Source organism: Stylophora pistillata, chromosome 11 (assembly GCF_964205215.1).
Source record: "Stylophora pistillata chromosome 11, jaStyPist1.2, whole genome shotgun sequence".
NCBI lineage: Eukaryota > Metazoa > Cnidaria > Anthozoa > Scleractinia > Pocilloporidae > Stylophora > Stylophora pistillata.
Window position 1 is genome coordinate 4,744,585 of NC_142529.1, and position 15,642 is coordinate 4,760,226.

Below are 15,642 nucleotides of genomic sequence, written 5' to 3' on the forward strand. Positions count from 1 at the left end.
ATAATTAAGTGTGAACAATAGAATGGTGCGTACTGGGAATAACTGACTAAATAACTAAACAATTATGGGCTAATTAAATATGCAATGGCATATTGCAACAGATGAAATTCAATTTTGCAAAGTTTCTGTGCTCTCTGAAAAAATTTAGCTCACCCTATATTTCTTTATTCAAAACTTGTATTGAGTGTTCCCCAAAGAGTCTTGCCCCTGGCTCAACATGGACCCAAACAAACTAAAAAAAAGAAAACAAAAAAAAAAAAAAAGGGAGAAAGAAGAAAAAAGGTCTCTGGAAGAAATATTTATCAGTTTCCTTGTTTCTGAAAACTCATCAGCCCTCATCAACCCTTTACACCTTAATATCAGTATCCATATTCTCCATACTTTCCTCTATACATTTCCTTTGGAACTGACAAGGAGAATTCATTTAATAATCAAAGCTTCTGCCGCCAATCATTTTCTTTGTTCTCGTGATCCTAATGAGCCACTCTGCAGTATTTACTGTAAGGCAAAATTATGTAGATGGCGAACTCTCTTTGGGCATAAAGAGTTAAGTAGTCCACAATTTTCTCAGCACTCACTGGAACATTGCTCCCAAGGGTGAAAGACAAGTGATACGAGACAAGCATGCTAGCAAGACCACAGTGGCATGTAACTGGAGGCATCCAGTATGAAGTAGTGTAAATAGGAAAGGACTGATGACTTTACAAGACATTTTCCATGTACACTGCTAATATTCTCTTTTACCATATTTAGCTCATAGTAGATCACAATACGGAGGAAACAATGGTTTCTTTTCAGCAATTCATTTATCAATCCCTAGAAAAAATGGTACTGTGGTATTGTATTTCATATCAATCTTCCCCTTCTGAAGTCTTTGTGGAAAGAGGAAGTAAAGTTTGAAAACCTGTGGTGCTGTACAGGGGCAGATCCAGGGGTGGTTTGGGTGGTTCAGTCGAACCCCCCTAACTTATCCCTCAGAATGCTGGAGATCATGTTTCCAAAGACCTACTTTTCAAAATTTCAGACCCCCCAGATGGAGGAAATTCTCTGAAGCCCCCTTGACTAAATCCTGGATCTACCCTAGCTGTACCAGTACGGGTACCACAAGATGATTTGGTTTTACCAAATGAGTTGACAGAGTAAATTTGCCACCATAAAGAGTTCCTTAAGCTGACATTTCAAATGTAAGAACTGTTTAGAGGGACACGCCTCTTCCTCCAGACCAGTGTCAGCTAGTCATCAAATTTATCAATCTCTGATGATAAATGTCACTTCACTACTCCAGCCTTAATACAATTCTTAAACTCCCATGAATGACCAAGAGAGAATTTCTCCTCACAATATCGATACAATATCAAGCAGGCAGTTGATGGGAATAAAGAAAAATATCAATTAGGGATTTAGGGGATTATTTGTTGATCCAATGCCAAATTCTCAAAACTGACATTATATGAATTGTATGGCAGATAGTAGCGAAGGGCTAACGCTCGAAACGTCAGCTTTTGTAATCATTACGGTGGCCAATTTACCATTTCAACTTTGTTGATATATCCAAATTATTTTGTTACTCAGGGTTTTCCTTTTCGGCCGGCGACCGGCGATTTTCGCCGCCTGCGAACGGCTCCGTCGCCGGCGACTAAAAGAGTCCTTGCTGTTATATAATTTAAAATATTTTAGATAAATAATAAACACTTTGTATGTTGTCTGACAATGACGTATAAGAAACGGAAATCGATAAAAAGTACATATTTCAGCAAAAAACGAAGTAGAATTTTTGCGCGTGTACTGGTACGTGACATTCAGTACAAGTTTGCGCGGTCAAGTCATGTATCACTGGCATCCCTTCAAGCTTAAAGATACGTAAATTATTCAATTTTTGCATTTAAATAAATTACTATTTGAAAGGTCGATTATCTTCTTGATTTATCCGCTTTTAACTGTTTTAGTTAGAACAGATATACTTTAACTAGGAACTACTTATTCTCACTAAGCCAAAGCATCACAAATATTATCTTGGGCCAAGTCCGAAGTAAAGTAAGTCTCAGGCGATCGTGTGGGATGCAATTAATTGCGAAATATTTTCTGTGGTGTTCGTATTTTTGTTTACCTTTGATTTCTGTGTCAGTATATCTTTATGTGAAATTCTTCCAGGTCGATTCGAGTGTTGTTTTACATTAATATTTATAAGCAATGTGCCCGGTATTGCCAATCAACGTGCTAGGAAAGGGCTGGATTTTATCAAATACATTGTCATTTCTTGTGTTGTTAAGCCTGTTCATTTCCTTAATTTAAGCACCCAAAATGCACCAGATTGCATCTCAGAGCGCTCAAATGTTTAAAATTTCCTGGGGGGGGGGGGCATGCCCCGGACCCCCCTAGTTGTTCGCGCCTTCGCCACTCAGGTTGGGCGCTACTCGCCCAAATTGTCTCCGCCTGCTTCCCTTTCATCCGACTTCAACTTTCTTTGAAAAGGAAAACCCTGGTTACTCCCACCGACGCAGCCCCAAACAGTTTCTTTCGAAACTGTCAGCCTTTATTCAGATAGTAAAGAGAATCAGTTATAAGATCTTGGCAGTGAAAGGGTTAAATAAAAAAAGAAAAACAGAAATATATACACAGACTATAAAAATAATTGAACACTTTATGTAGCAAAGTGTTGTTGTAAAGTCTCCACAAAGTTGTCCCTCATGCTTTCCTTAAAAGTTTTGTACCACAATAACACTTTTTTTCGCCTTTCAACAACTTCACCATGGGTTAAATGCTTCTCATTTTCAATGATCATCGGTAAATCATTCCAGTCTTTTACATAAATGAAGGGGGCCTTAGATGCCTTTAACAGATGCAATGGGGATTTTTCCCCTTTCCTACAATTCCCAGGTGTGACCACATCTTCAATGACAGGAACTGATCCATAGGAGCAAGCTTCATATATGCGATAACATTCTGTATTCATTCCCACTGGATTAAGGGTCAAATCACTGTTGGCTAGAGCATAGTGATAATCATTTGCTGATTTGGAACTTTCACCCGGTGACCAAGTGCCTCTAGTCTTAATAAAACACACATCCTCTAGGTTAAAATTTTTTATAACCATCTGTAGTTCTACTCGAGAAGAGTTGGAGTAAACAGTCCCTAAAAAATTACACTTAAATTTACGAGGTTTCTGGACATCAATGGAAAGTAGTGGTACGTTTGGAAAGTTCCTGTATGTGGCCACTCCCAGAGGCCACTGGAAGTAGATTTCAGAATCCGCGTAAGTGATATCATAAACAATGAAGGCAAATGTTACAAGACCTTCGTTATTTTTCATATAGGAAAACAACCAGTCATTATCACAACGTTCGTTTCCCAAAAGAACAACCGCCACGTTTCGAAGATTCGGAAAACCTTGAAGAGATTCAAGCCATGCCTTTGCAAAATCCACTTTTTTGGGCTCTCGTCCGTTGATAACGAGCACAAGATTCTTGGTTTGTTTTGGAACCTTATCTGGTACGACCCATGGTCCAGTGCGAAATATGAACTTGATATTCTGAATTTGCTTTTCGCCGTAGCGCCATGCTCCACCAAGTCTTTCCTCTAAGGGTCCCTCAAGAATATGCTCCCATAAGTATAGCCCGATCGCAGCTTTACCCCAGATTTCAACCTCGACCAAATTCGTTTGACGATATTGAGAAGCCTTTAAAGGAGCACGGTAGAATTTCGTGGGCGACTTAGATGTGACTACAAGTCCTTTTGGATGTATTTTCTGATTCTCGTTTACTAGAAGCACCTGGAGTGCATAAATGGTAAAGATCGTGTAAATAGATGCCACCAGAAGGGCTAGAATTTTGCAACTTAGCCTCTTCAGCATCTGATGTGTTTGTCTGCCATGTTTACCGTACGTTTCATTGCGCGCGCACGCTTGAACGTGGCGTGTTGAAGCAATCTTTGTTTTTCTGCTCGTGGGCTCAGACATGGCAGACCACTACTGATCGTTCTATCGTTGTGTGATCTCGTTGAGTAAGCGTTTTCGCTGAACACGACCGTGCATATAAGTTCGTAAAAATGCAGGTGTGTTCAGAATTATCTGATTTTCATTTGAGTGTAATTTGAGTAATAAGTTGTTCTCTTGTATTTCTTATAAGCCTGCAATCCTTTATGGTTAATGCTATAAATTAGTACCTTGAGGTAGCAGTTATATATTTTAGAACCTAGATGATCTTTCAGAACTTTTCCACTTGTATTGTACATAATATGCCTTTTATTCCTTTTCAATTTGAATTTTTTATTTAATCTATAGGATGAGAAACTGTTAGAAGTTTCTCTGGAAGCTGTATCCAGCAGGGTTCAAGAATTAAAAGAAGCAATTCAAGCCTTCTTGATGAAACTGGAGCACGAACAAATGAACTGGTGAGAGAAATCAATACCTGCTCTTTGAACGTTTGAATATACTAGTTCGCTCTTTTTTAGCAGAATAGTTCTTCGTAAACATCTGAAGCATCACCAACTTATATTACAGTTTGAATTAAATGGGGTAAGTTTCTAACGAAACTGTGGTGCTGTGTCAGTGGGGGAGTACACTAAAATGTAATTTTTGTTTTATCAACTGAGTTAATAAATTAAGTGTAAATTGGCCACCATAAAGAGTTTTAAAACTGACGTTTCGAGTGTTAGCCCTTTGTCAATAATGTCAGCTTTAAAACTCTTTATGGTGGCCAATTTACGTTATCAAATCAGTTGATTAAACCAAATTACCTTATCTAATTGTTTGTTTCAGGCCCTCAGTTTTGGATAACTATGCTCTCTTATCAGGTAGGTTACTGTTGCTTTTTAAATTAAATTTCTAAGCTAGAACCCTGAGTTTAATTATCATTGCTTGAAGTGTTGAAAAGATGTCATACCTTTCTGTTGAACAGGTCAAGTAAACACATTGACTAAACTGCTGAAGAATGAGAAAACTCCTCTCTTTCGGAACCTGGTGCTTCTACCAGTGTTAGTGCAACAAGAAACAGACCCAGATATACAGGTAGATATACAGTGTAGATTCCAAGATCTGATTAATAATTCTTCCCTCTGGCTGGTAAGTTAGTTACAAGAATTTGGTGTTAGGTCAAGATAAAAACCTCTACCTAATAAGTTTGAGTATTCTCATTACCTGTTTGCTGGATAATGTATGTATGTTATAAGGAGAAGTTACATGTTAATCATACTCGATGACACTCTTGTTTATGGAACAAAATGGTTGCTAAATTTGCCCAAAGTCTTTAGTGAGACACGATTGCAAGCCAGATGCAGCCACATTGTTTTCATTATTCTCCTGTGACTGGCTTCTAATTTCTCCTTACAATATCACACTTGAATCAAATGTAAAAGTCACGAGAATAAAGGAAATGATCACCAAATTAAGAAGCTCCTGATTGTCAAACAAATTCTCCTTGTCAGCATCATAAACAATGTATAGAGAACCGTGTGGAGATTGTGATTACCGATGTTTAGATGTAAAGGGTTCATGAAAACTCTTGCAAGGTATACAGGCTGTAAGTAGGTGCATGTATAAGTGGAAATCAAAATTGCTTTTTTCTGTTTTGTGATCTACTAGAAAGCAAGTGAAGGACGTATACATGCATTTGACCATGAAGTTGGTAAGTATTGATTTATCTATGCTGCACATCTTTATACTAAAAAGGGTAAAGTCTGTTTGTGAGCCAAGTGGCACTTAACTCCAGTTTCCATAGCATGAAGCCCCCAGGAATATTTCTACATCTTTATTCTGCCCACACATAAATTTTGAATTGTTTTTATTTATTCCAGTCCCAGACTATCTACGAACAAAGTATGCTCCTGAGATAGAGGAGTCTGAACAGAAGGTTGAAACCATGGCAACAAACATCCCACCAGATGAAGCTCAGGTATACAAAAACTGATTCGAACTCTTTATCTCCCAAGATCTGATTGTTTATTCTTCCCTCTACCTGCTACACTTTTTCTTGTAAATTATGCACAAGAATTTGTTATTAGATCAAGACCAAATTGTTGTCAAGATTTTCCCATTGCTACTCTGTGTTGATGGAGGCACAGTGGCCTCATGGTTGGTGCGCTTGACTCCGGATCGAGTGGTCCAGGTTCGAGCCTTGGCCGGGGACATTGTGTTGTGCTCTTAGGAAGGACACTTTACTCTCACAGTGCCTCTCTTCACCCAGGTGTATAAATGGGTACCAGCAATTTAATGCTGGGGGTAACCCTGCGATGGACGGGCATCCCATCCAGGGGGGAGTAGAAATACTCATAGTCACTTCATGCTACAGAAACCGGAGTTAAGCACCGCTAATGGGCCACTAGGCTTGTAAACAGACTCTGTGTAGATAACTATTGTGGGGGAAAATTACTTGTGTTTCAGTGATAGGGTTGAAGCCTAATGGGCCACTAGGCTCGTAAACAGACTCTGTGTTGATAACTATTGTGGGCGAAAATTACTTGTGTTTCACTGATAGGGTTGAAGCAAGTTGATAATCCTTTTACCCACCCACCCCCTCCCAGAACTGGTCATGTATCATCTGATGTTATATTGTTTAAATTACAGCATGCAGTGTTGTATACAGTATAATTATTAATTTGTTATAAACTGAAACGGTAGTTCCGTTTATTTTTAATTTTTACTCTGTCCAACTACAGAGGCAGAAAGACACTTTGAATGAACTGGTTGAAAATCTTCTTACTCTTATATCAAGTGCAAGAGAGGACTGGGAAGGAGAGCAAAGTGCAGGTATTGAAAAATTGCATTACATGCAAATAATGATACCACTAACTTCATTTACAAAATATTACATTTTAGAATGGACTCAACTTTGATTAATACCTGATTGTTTTTTTTTTTAGCATCAAGAAGCTCATCTGCTGTTAATCCTGACCTCAACAATCTTGTTGTTGCAGTTACATTTGGAAGAGGTATGTTTGATGGTGTATTAACCTTTTAAATCCTAACATCAGTATTCATATTCTCCATACTGTTCTCTATACATTTCCAAGGGTGCTGACAATGAGAATTTGTTTAACAATAAAGAGCTTCTTTAGTTGTTGATCATACCCCTTATTCTCATAACCATAATGTGTGATTCAGGGGTGGTATTGTAAGGAGAAATTGGATGAAAGTCACTCCTATGAATAAAGGGTTCAAGTGCAATTTTTTGATGACTATGCAGGCCCAAGAGGGCTATCTAAAAGGCCACAATGCCTGCTCAGACATATTTGGGCTCCCAAAAGCTCTCAAGTGAATTTTTTTTTCCTGAAAGGTAAAACTTTGTTGTTTATGCTTTGCAGGGCTAAAACCAGCAAAAGTTACCAAGGGTAGAGGCTCTAAATCAGATAAAGGTGTGTAGTGTTATGAATGCAGTATGTTCGAATGTTTAATGGTTATTCTGAGGTGTAGAATCACAGTTGACTTTTTTTCACGAGTAGGTGATATTTAACTGGAAATAGGGCCAGGAAATAAGTATTAAATGGTCTGTTGAATGAAATGCAAGTCGAGAAGCATAATGTAATGTCTTAAAATTACAAAACATTTTTATCAGTTTAAGGAAAACTTGTCCAAATGGTGGAAACTCTCTGTGGAATGAAAACTGGGGCTTTATCATCCCAATGAAAGCTCACTTGCAATGCTTACCTGATTCCTGATACTTTATCAAATACTAATTTTTGTAAATGATGTTTGTCTTTTGTTTTTGCTGCAGCACAAAGTGGCTGGATGAGTGACAAATCTACAAACAAGGCTCCAAGCTCTGTGAAAACAGAGACTAAGGCAGCCGCTGGTGTTCACCCATACTCCATGCCTAACAGACCAACCAGCAGGACAGGACCATGATTTTAGAGATCAGATATTGTTTTGCTTATATAATTTACTGTGTGCCAATATTGGACCATCATGGCCTCCCAGTGGGATGCTACCTTTTGTTGCTACAATATTGGACTGTCACTGTCCAATACAACTCCAATAGACGATCCATCAGAAAAATATTGTACCATCATGGGTTTCAGGAGCTTGATGCCATATGACTTACAATCTCAGTCAAAAGAACTGGAAAATGTTGGCATTCATAAACCCTGCCCCTCCCTATGGGTTCATTTTCTCTGCCTCCCCCACCCCCTCCCCCATGCATTAAGCTTTTTCCTGCAAAACCTGTTACAGATACATGATCTTTTCAAAAGCAATAAGACTGGAATTGTTGATGAAATTATCACAAAGGCCCTAGCACTTATTGTGAATGCTCTGATAAGCCATCCTCTCATAGAGGTTACACAACAGTCCAACAATAGGGCCCTCAAGTCAACCCTCTTCCCATTGGATTTATTTTTAGAACAGCTCTTTACCACAGAAAATATCATGGTACCTTTGAGTCAGCTATAAATGGCAGAAAGTGAGTTTGTTGCCCAAGGTGGTCATGTGAGCAGACGTTTGATTTGAAACAATAGGATTTTCATACCTTTGTTTTGATTGGATCTTAGAATTCAAAACTTCCCCAAGGAGCCTTTCTAGTGTTAGATCTACTTGTGAAAGGGTTGACTCCAAGGCTTAGTATGGGAGATCAGTAGAGGCTCCTATGGATGGGCTCTTGGAAAGACCCTCATCTGAAGCCCTAACTATTTAAAATGGAATACAGTTCAGAGAAAAGAAGAAAAAGTAGTCACACAGTTGTCATTTGTGGTTGCCATGGAGCGCCCATGTGCAAACCCCTGTGGAACCTTGGGTTTATCAATGCTTATACTGTTGTTAAGTCTTACACTCTGTAAATGAACCAACCATCATTTTTATTATCATAATTGTTACTTGTATTATTATCATTATCACCATAAATGTTATTATTATCATTATTGTTCTAAATATTATTACATCATCACATTATTGTTATTATTATAATTGTGTTTGGATCAACAAGTTAATAAGAACGACTGATATAATTTATCGTTAGCTGAAATAAAGTAACACATGAAAATAAAAAAGAATTGCATGTTATGATGCGTATTTTGACCCTGTTTTAGTTGTGTTCATATTTTGATTTAAAGTTGATTTCACATTTATTCCCAGGAAGAAGCCGTTTACAACCACTGTGGGGTTTTGCTTCCTCTTTCCTATACTATTTGTCTAGTTTGCCTACATGGCTGATTCTCTGCCTGTCTTCCTTCTTATTTTTTATCATGTGTACTGAACCAAGTATAAACCCCTACTCAAATTTACCAAGGTTTATCTAATGTCCACTTTATGAGCACAGACTGGAGCTGTTCAAATTAAAAAAAAGTCTAAAATAAGATCATTTTACCATCACGATCTTGATGAAGCGACTTGAAAAGGTTGCGCAACTGAATATTTTGCCAAACTGATTTTATGGTGCGTTATGCTAATTTTGTGTGGGCAAGCACCCCCATCTAAATTTTTCGGTTTGAGGGGCTGTGGCCCCCCCGTTCTTTGCCGCTAATGGTCTTGTTTTCTCCCTGACAAACTACCTAACTTGTCAGGTATGTAACCTTTTACAAAGTCCTTTTGAACATCTCTCTGGGCGTGTTCAGTAGGTCAGCCATCACTTTGATATCTAGCGTTAAGGCTGCTATAGATATCCAAAATTTTGGAATAATTAAATAGAATTATGATAAATATCTCATCCATCACTTCAAACGACAAGTAGTTGACCCCTATAGCCAAATTTGACCTACTCGATTCATGTCAAATGGTTTTTAAAGAGTGTCCCAAAATGTGACAACATTTTTATAATCGAATAAAAGTATTATGGCTTTCCCGCAAAGTTCACTTAAATTTTACATGACTCTTCGGCGATTCTTTTTGCGCCTTTGGTGAGCCTTCTTGTGTTTTCAATATCGGAGAGCTTTTTCTTGTCTTTGGCGCGCCCGGTTGCAGCTTCGGCGAGCCTCGTTGCGTCTTCGGTGACTCTTGTGGCGTCCTCGATGATCCTTGGCTTGCGGAGGGGCTATCACTTATCCTGACAGCAACCTGCCCGATCGACAACAAAGTTGTGGATCTCTCTTTTGTCTCTAATTGAGGCGCCGGACGAACGTAGGCTAGGGTGTTGTGACGGGGAAAGCGATATATGAGCCACAGCTTGGGCCCAAAAATACACAGGACTGTGCCAGTGGCGGCGACTAAATTGGTCTTGCATGCGAAAACGGTCAAACCTGGGCCCTTTATAAGGGACCATCCTGGGTAAAATGTGGCAAAAGTGATGGCAAACATTGTCAGCGAGAACGCCACGTGTTTGGCTTCGTCAAATCTCTGATTATGTGGGAGACGTTTTGTACTGTACGCAACCACCAAAGTGCCAATAAGAATTAGCGATAAAATAATTGCACCCATGTAACGTAAAGCCATTCCAACGTTGGTCTGGTAAGGTGTGCAAGTACCGTAAATTATTAACCTCGATATAATGTATTTTTCATTTCTGGGAGGGTCCGAAATCACCCAAATGAGCGTGAGAAAAACCGGGAGAACCCACAGAGATACGACGGTTATGTACACCAATTTCATGTCGTGAGTAGCCGTTGTGAGTGGCTTCAGAAGTAGGCGGATGCGATAAACCTTAAGAAATTGTAGCAAGGCTGCACCTGTGTATATCACGTAAAATGTAGGAGGAAGCATGCGACAGGCCAGATCTGAAGGCTTGGTGAGGTGGATTAAGTTGAAAATAAACGACAGAAGTACCACCACTAAGAGGGCAACGTTCAGAAATCCACCCGTCTCTTTCATTATTGGCGTTTTGCGATATTGCAAGACGATTGCCAGGACAACTAATGTAAGAAGTACGCAGAATGCTGTAAGGGTAGAGAGTGCTACGCCCCACGGTTCATGCCATTCGATGTACTCAATAGGCACTTCGTCACACTTTGTGTTATTTTGATTGGATATGAATCCTTCAGGACAAGTCTTGCACTCGGTGCTGCCTGAACTCTCGCTGAAGGTGTCTCGATCGCACGGGACACACTCCCAGAAGCACTGATTAGGAATACTTCTGTAAGTTCCAGCGGGACAGATATCGCCGCATGTGGTGCGCGGTTTAATACCTCTGTGCCATTGCACCAAATCATCTCGTAGGCTAAGTCTCTGCGCATGCGCATTTCGTTCATCCCACGTTCCAATTTGGACGAGCTTAAACCCATCCTCCTCGGTCTCCTGAAGGTTGTAAATATCGTAAGCGGCCTGAACCCGGCCATTTCTAAAGTCAATATAGCCAGTAAGCCCTGTAAATGAAACCATCTTAAGACTTGTCAGTAGATCATCGGGACGGGGTGAGGAAGAACTCTCAGAGCAAGAGCGGCCCTGGGCGCCACAGTTTAGTATCCCGCTCAGTCCATTCGCGACTGAATATACTGCATCTCTCACATACGCTACACCTGCGTAGCCATAATCTCGTTTGTATCTTTCCGGGGTGATTCTCTCTTGGCCTGAACATGGTTTAAACTGAGTGTGTGTCGAATTAGGTATCGAACAATTGAACTCCATTTCCCAGAATTCATTCCACCAAGACCCCCTCCGCAAGAGAGGTGTCATTTCTGTGACGTGTTTTTCGAATTCTTCAAATCTATGTGTGTGGAACCCAAATCCTATGGCGCCTTGTATAATCGGCTTATAGCGAGATTGAAGAATCAATGCAGATTCCGACCATCCATCACTAGCGATCCACGTCTTCCCAGTCAAACCTTGCCTCACTGCTTCTTCAAAGACCTTTATCGCTTGAGGTGATAAACTGTACAATATTATAATCTGAACTTGTTCCATGTTTTTCAGTTGACTGATCATGGTCTTTACTTGCGCTTCCGAATCGTGCACAGGGAACAGTTCTTGTAACACAATGCAGATTCCAGTTTCGTTAGCCGCGGTAGCGAAAGCGTCAACGCCACTGCGACCGTACCAGTCATCCACACCAATAACTGCCACACAAGTCCACCTATAGTGCGCAATCAGTTCTGCCATAGCTCGTGACTGGAAGGTATCGACCGGAACAGTGCGAAAAAACGATGTAAACTCTGCCCCCGCTAATTCAGCGCTTGATGCCCCGTAGCTTATTTGCGGTACATTTTGTACTTGGAGTACATTTGCCACATTGACGGAAACTCGAGAATCTAGTCCCCCAATGACTGCTACTACAGTAGTTTCCTTTGATTTCGTGACTCCCTCGCGACAGGAGTTTGTTACAGAGAAGCGTGGGTCAAGTTTGAGCGCATTCTCGTAGACAAAATCCGATGCTATAGAAATGCCTTCTTGTTCGTTACCGCACGTGTCGCGAATGTCGTAGCCTAACGTAACGTTATGAAGAAATGTGCCATTTCTGTTAATTTCATCGACGGCGTATATCATAGCCTCTGATAGAAGTAACACTCGCGAGCGAAGAACCTTACATGATGACGACGATCCCATACCGTTCTTGGTTAGATGGAGGGGAAACATTCCACCTAAAATTATTTCTCCGTCCTTGAATATTCTTTCATGAACATTGTGTCGGAAGGAAATTGTGATTCCACTTAATGCACCAATACCAAGAATAAACAAAGCGTTGAGAAGACCTTGATAGTTCATTACGGTCGATCAATGACGCGACAAAAGTTTCAAAGTTAGTACGAATCATTAACTTACAGATTAATCACATCCGGCTGTGGGTGCTTTGTTTGAAATTTAGGTCCGTGTACGTGACGATGAAATTTTTCACGAACTCGTTTGAACTCGAAACAGAAATGCAGTAAAGAACGTTTTGCATAATAACGTTATGTACTGATAAATACATACCTATTACTAAGGTGAGTAAATACAGCCCACACTTTTGTATTGGTTCTTGTATTAGCCTGAGAGCGTTACTGTCATTGGCTTTCGGTGTAATGTTAATGACATGCATCACTTCACTTTATCGATTATTGCGTCACTAACTAAGAATTATGTGTCAGTCATTAAGGACAAGGTCTCACTCATGACTTTCAGAATTTCGAAAAACTTTTAAATCTTACGAAATTGAAATGAACTGAGAAAGAAAATATGAATGAAGGCGGTCAGTTTCTAAAAAAAAAAAAAACTTTGGTGCTGCGTATATGAGGCTTCTTAAAGGGTAATTTGGGTTTATGAACTGAATTTATAACAGGATTAGACCAACGTAAAGATCTAAAGATGACATTTCGAGCGTTGGCCGTTTTTCGCTCTAATCAAGGGCTAACGCTAGAAACGTCGGTTTACAAAAATCTTTACGGTGGCCAATTTACATTTAATTTCAATTCAGTTGATGAAGCCGAATTATCTCCATATCGAGTAAGAACGCTTTCCTCGACAGCTTGCTATCCACAAGTCACAGATACTTTTTGACTATTAGCGAAGGTTAACCTAGAGTTCAACAAACGTATTTGAATAAAAGGTTTTAAGTCGAATTTTTTTCCGGTTTTGCAACGTGCAAACGCCACGCTGTATGCTAATCATTTCCTGTTTGTAGATTAGCGAAGGTTAACCTAGAGTTCAACAAACGTATTTGAATAAAAGGTTTTAAGTCGAATTTTTTTCCGGTTTTGCAACGTGCAAACGCCACGCTGTATGCTAATCATTTCCTGTTTGTAGATAAGTAGTTTTCGCTTTCTATAGTGATCAAAATGAAGGAACGGAAATTTTGCATATTTTCTTTTATTTTTGTCTGATTCAAACCAAGAAACTGAATTTTATTTTTACATGGCCAAACTTGCTAAAAAAAAAAGAAAAGAAAGCTCCGATGAGTCGATGGAGCATTCGACCACGAAATTGGAACGTTTGAGCTGTGACTCTTCAGTAGCGACTAATATTATCTTACTTTGGACTACGATATCGACAAATATTTAAAAGCATCTTTCTGAATATATTTAACAATTGGTTCATGCTTTAGCGTGCACTATCGAGTTATGGAGCACGCGGGAAGTTTGGAGAGCACGAAAGAAGCGTAAGAGTTGCCCGAGGCGATAGCCGAGGGCAACTCTAGCTTCTTGAGTGCTCTCCAAACTTCCCACGTGCTCCATAACTCGATAGTGCACAGCTGAAAGCATGAACCAATTGTTTTAGAACATAGCCGGTGGAATTGTGCATCAAATGCGACGCGAAAAGTGGACAACAATATCAGTTGAAGCGAATCGTGACGGCGCTGATGCCGAGTCTCCTTTTCCTTTGTTTTTCTCTTTTTCTGCCTCATTTAAGAACTCTAGCCCATGGGAAAAGGTCGAAACATTGTCTTCGTTTTCGGACTAGCAGGCCGAGTTTCTGTTTGTATCCATTATTGTCGTGAAATGTATTATTTTTCCCCGCGCTAGCGATGGTTGCTCGCGCGAAAAAAAATTTCTGGCGAAGTCGGATTTGCTGACGCCATCAGCGTGCACTATCGGGATTTTGAGCACGCTTACGTAAAATGAATTTGATTGCGCTACTCTGCAAGCTATGTTCTAAATCTTATTAGACGTTTTGTTGTGTAGTATTGATGAGTATTTTTACGAGTTGTGCCGTATTTTGACGAGCCCGTAGGGCGAGTCAAAATCGAACAACGAGTAAAAATGCTCAGCGATTCAGCGATACCACACAACAAAACGTCTGATGAGAGATTTATTATCCAACACGCCAATATCGCGTGATATTTGCACTTGTCTCGCGCGTTATTTGTACTCAAGGAAGCACAATTGGATAATTAATAAATATGAATAATTATATTGAGGGTTTGTAAAGTTTCTAAAGAAACTGGGGTATTGCGTCGGTGGGGGGCAACGCAAGATAATTTGTTTTATCAACTGAGTTAATATTGTGAATTGGCCACCTTAAAGGGTTTCTGAAGCTAACGTTTCGAAAATTAGCCCTAAGTCAGAGCGTATTAGCGTCAAGATATAGTACAGTATTGTGTACAAAAAGATTTAATTATAGATGCAGGTCTCAAGAAAAGAGACAGCCCTGAGGCAGTGTATTTTTCTTTAAATGCTTTTTTTTTCACTCTTTGTCGTTTTATCTCAGATAATTGTCCTTTACTCCGTCGCATCCGTGAGGAAGCTATTCCCAGAAATGTTTTTGAACTCTGATAGTCCAGTCCGGAAAATTAATCCAGATATTACGATCACCTTCTCTCCACGATCGTTCACGCAACTTATCCAATCGTTCTCAGTCCAGCCATAAACTTTTTGCACAATGAATTCGAAGCAACATAAAAGGCAACAGGAATGATGGGTTTCCCTCTCTCTCCCTTCCCGTTCGCGTTTAAAATAGTGTCAAAAACACTCAAATCTGATTGGCTGTAAAAGTATCAATTACTCGTCCGCAGCTAAGGTTTTCGCACCAAAAAAAAAAAACAGACTAATGTAGCGTCGTTTTAGTACAGATCTCATCAATCAATAGTTTAATCGGTTAAAGGCGTCGAAAATCAGAAAACTTTTGCGGTTTAGTCAACTTGTTATCACCAGCAGGATAAAAAGAGATACAAAAGGGTAAGATTTAAGAGTGTTATTTCAAAACACCTCAATTTACAGCTTAGCAAGCTAAAATCGCATCGCTTCGCTGTTCGCAAGGAACGCCTGGCATATTTCTAAAGGCAAATTGCAAGGACGATTTGTAGAATCTGTAAATTTTGGAATCAAGGAATTGTAGTCAAGTCACCAATTTCGACATAAAAAGAAATATCATTGTTTTTT

At 39.7% G+C, this 15,642-nt stretch overlaps 3 protein-coding genes across 3 annotated transcripts; 1 reads left to right on the forward strand and 2 right to left on the reverse strand.

Moving 5' to 3' along the window:
- Nucleotides 1–283: 283 nt before the first annotated feature.
- On the reverse strand, nucleotides 284–3,903 carry LOC111323979 (ribitol-5-phosphate xylosyltransferase 1). The gene has a single exon (XM_022927440.2). It carries the CDS (start codon nucleotides 3,848–3,850, stop codon nucleotides 2,642–2,644), a length of 1,209 nt encoding a protein of 402 aa, XP_022783175.2. The 5' UTR covers nucleotides 3,851–3,903; the 3' UTR covers nucleotides 284–2,641.
- Nucleotides 3,904–3,940: 37 nt separating this feature from the next.
- LOC111323980 (mediator of RNA polymerase II transcription subunit 8) lies at nucleotides 3,941–9,001 on the forward strand. The gene is made up of 10 exons (XM_022927441.2): nucleotides 3,941–4,050; nucleotides 4,280–4,389; nucleotides 4,757–4,791; nucleotides 4,896–5,005; nucleotides 5,579–5,621; nucleotides 5,791–5,888; nucleotides 6,652–6,742; nucleotides 6,856–6,924; nucleotides 7,297–7,347; nucleotides 7,707–9,001. The coding sequence occupies exons 1-10, from the start codon at nucleotides 4,045–4,047 to the stop codon at nucleotides 7,835–7,837; spliced, it is 744 nt and encodes a 247-aa protein (XP_022783176.1). The 5' UTR covers nucleotides 3,941–4,044; the 3' UTR covers nucleotides 7,838–9,001.
- On the reverse strand, nucleotides 8,765–12,839 carry LOC111323977 (extracellular calcium-sensing receptor). Its single transcript, XM_022927439.2, has one exon. It carries the CDS (start codon nucleotides 12,551–12,553, stop codon nucleotides 9,773–9,775), a length of 2,781 nt encoding a protein of 926 aa, XP_022783174.2. The 5' UTR covers nucleotides 12,554–12,839; the 3' UTR covers nucleotides 8,765–9,772.
- Nucleotides 12,840–15,642: the final 2,803 nt, after the last annotated feature.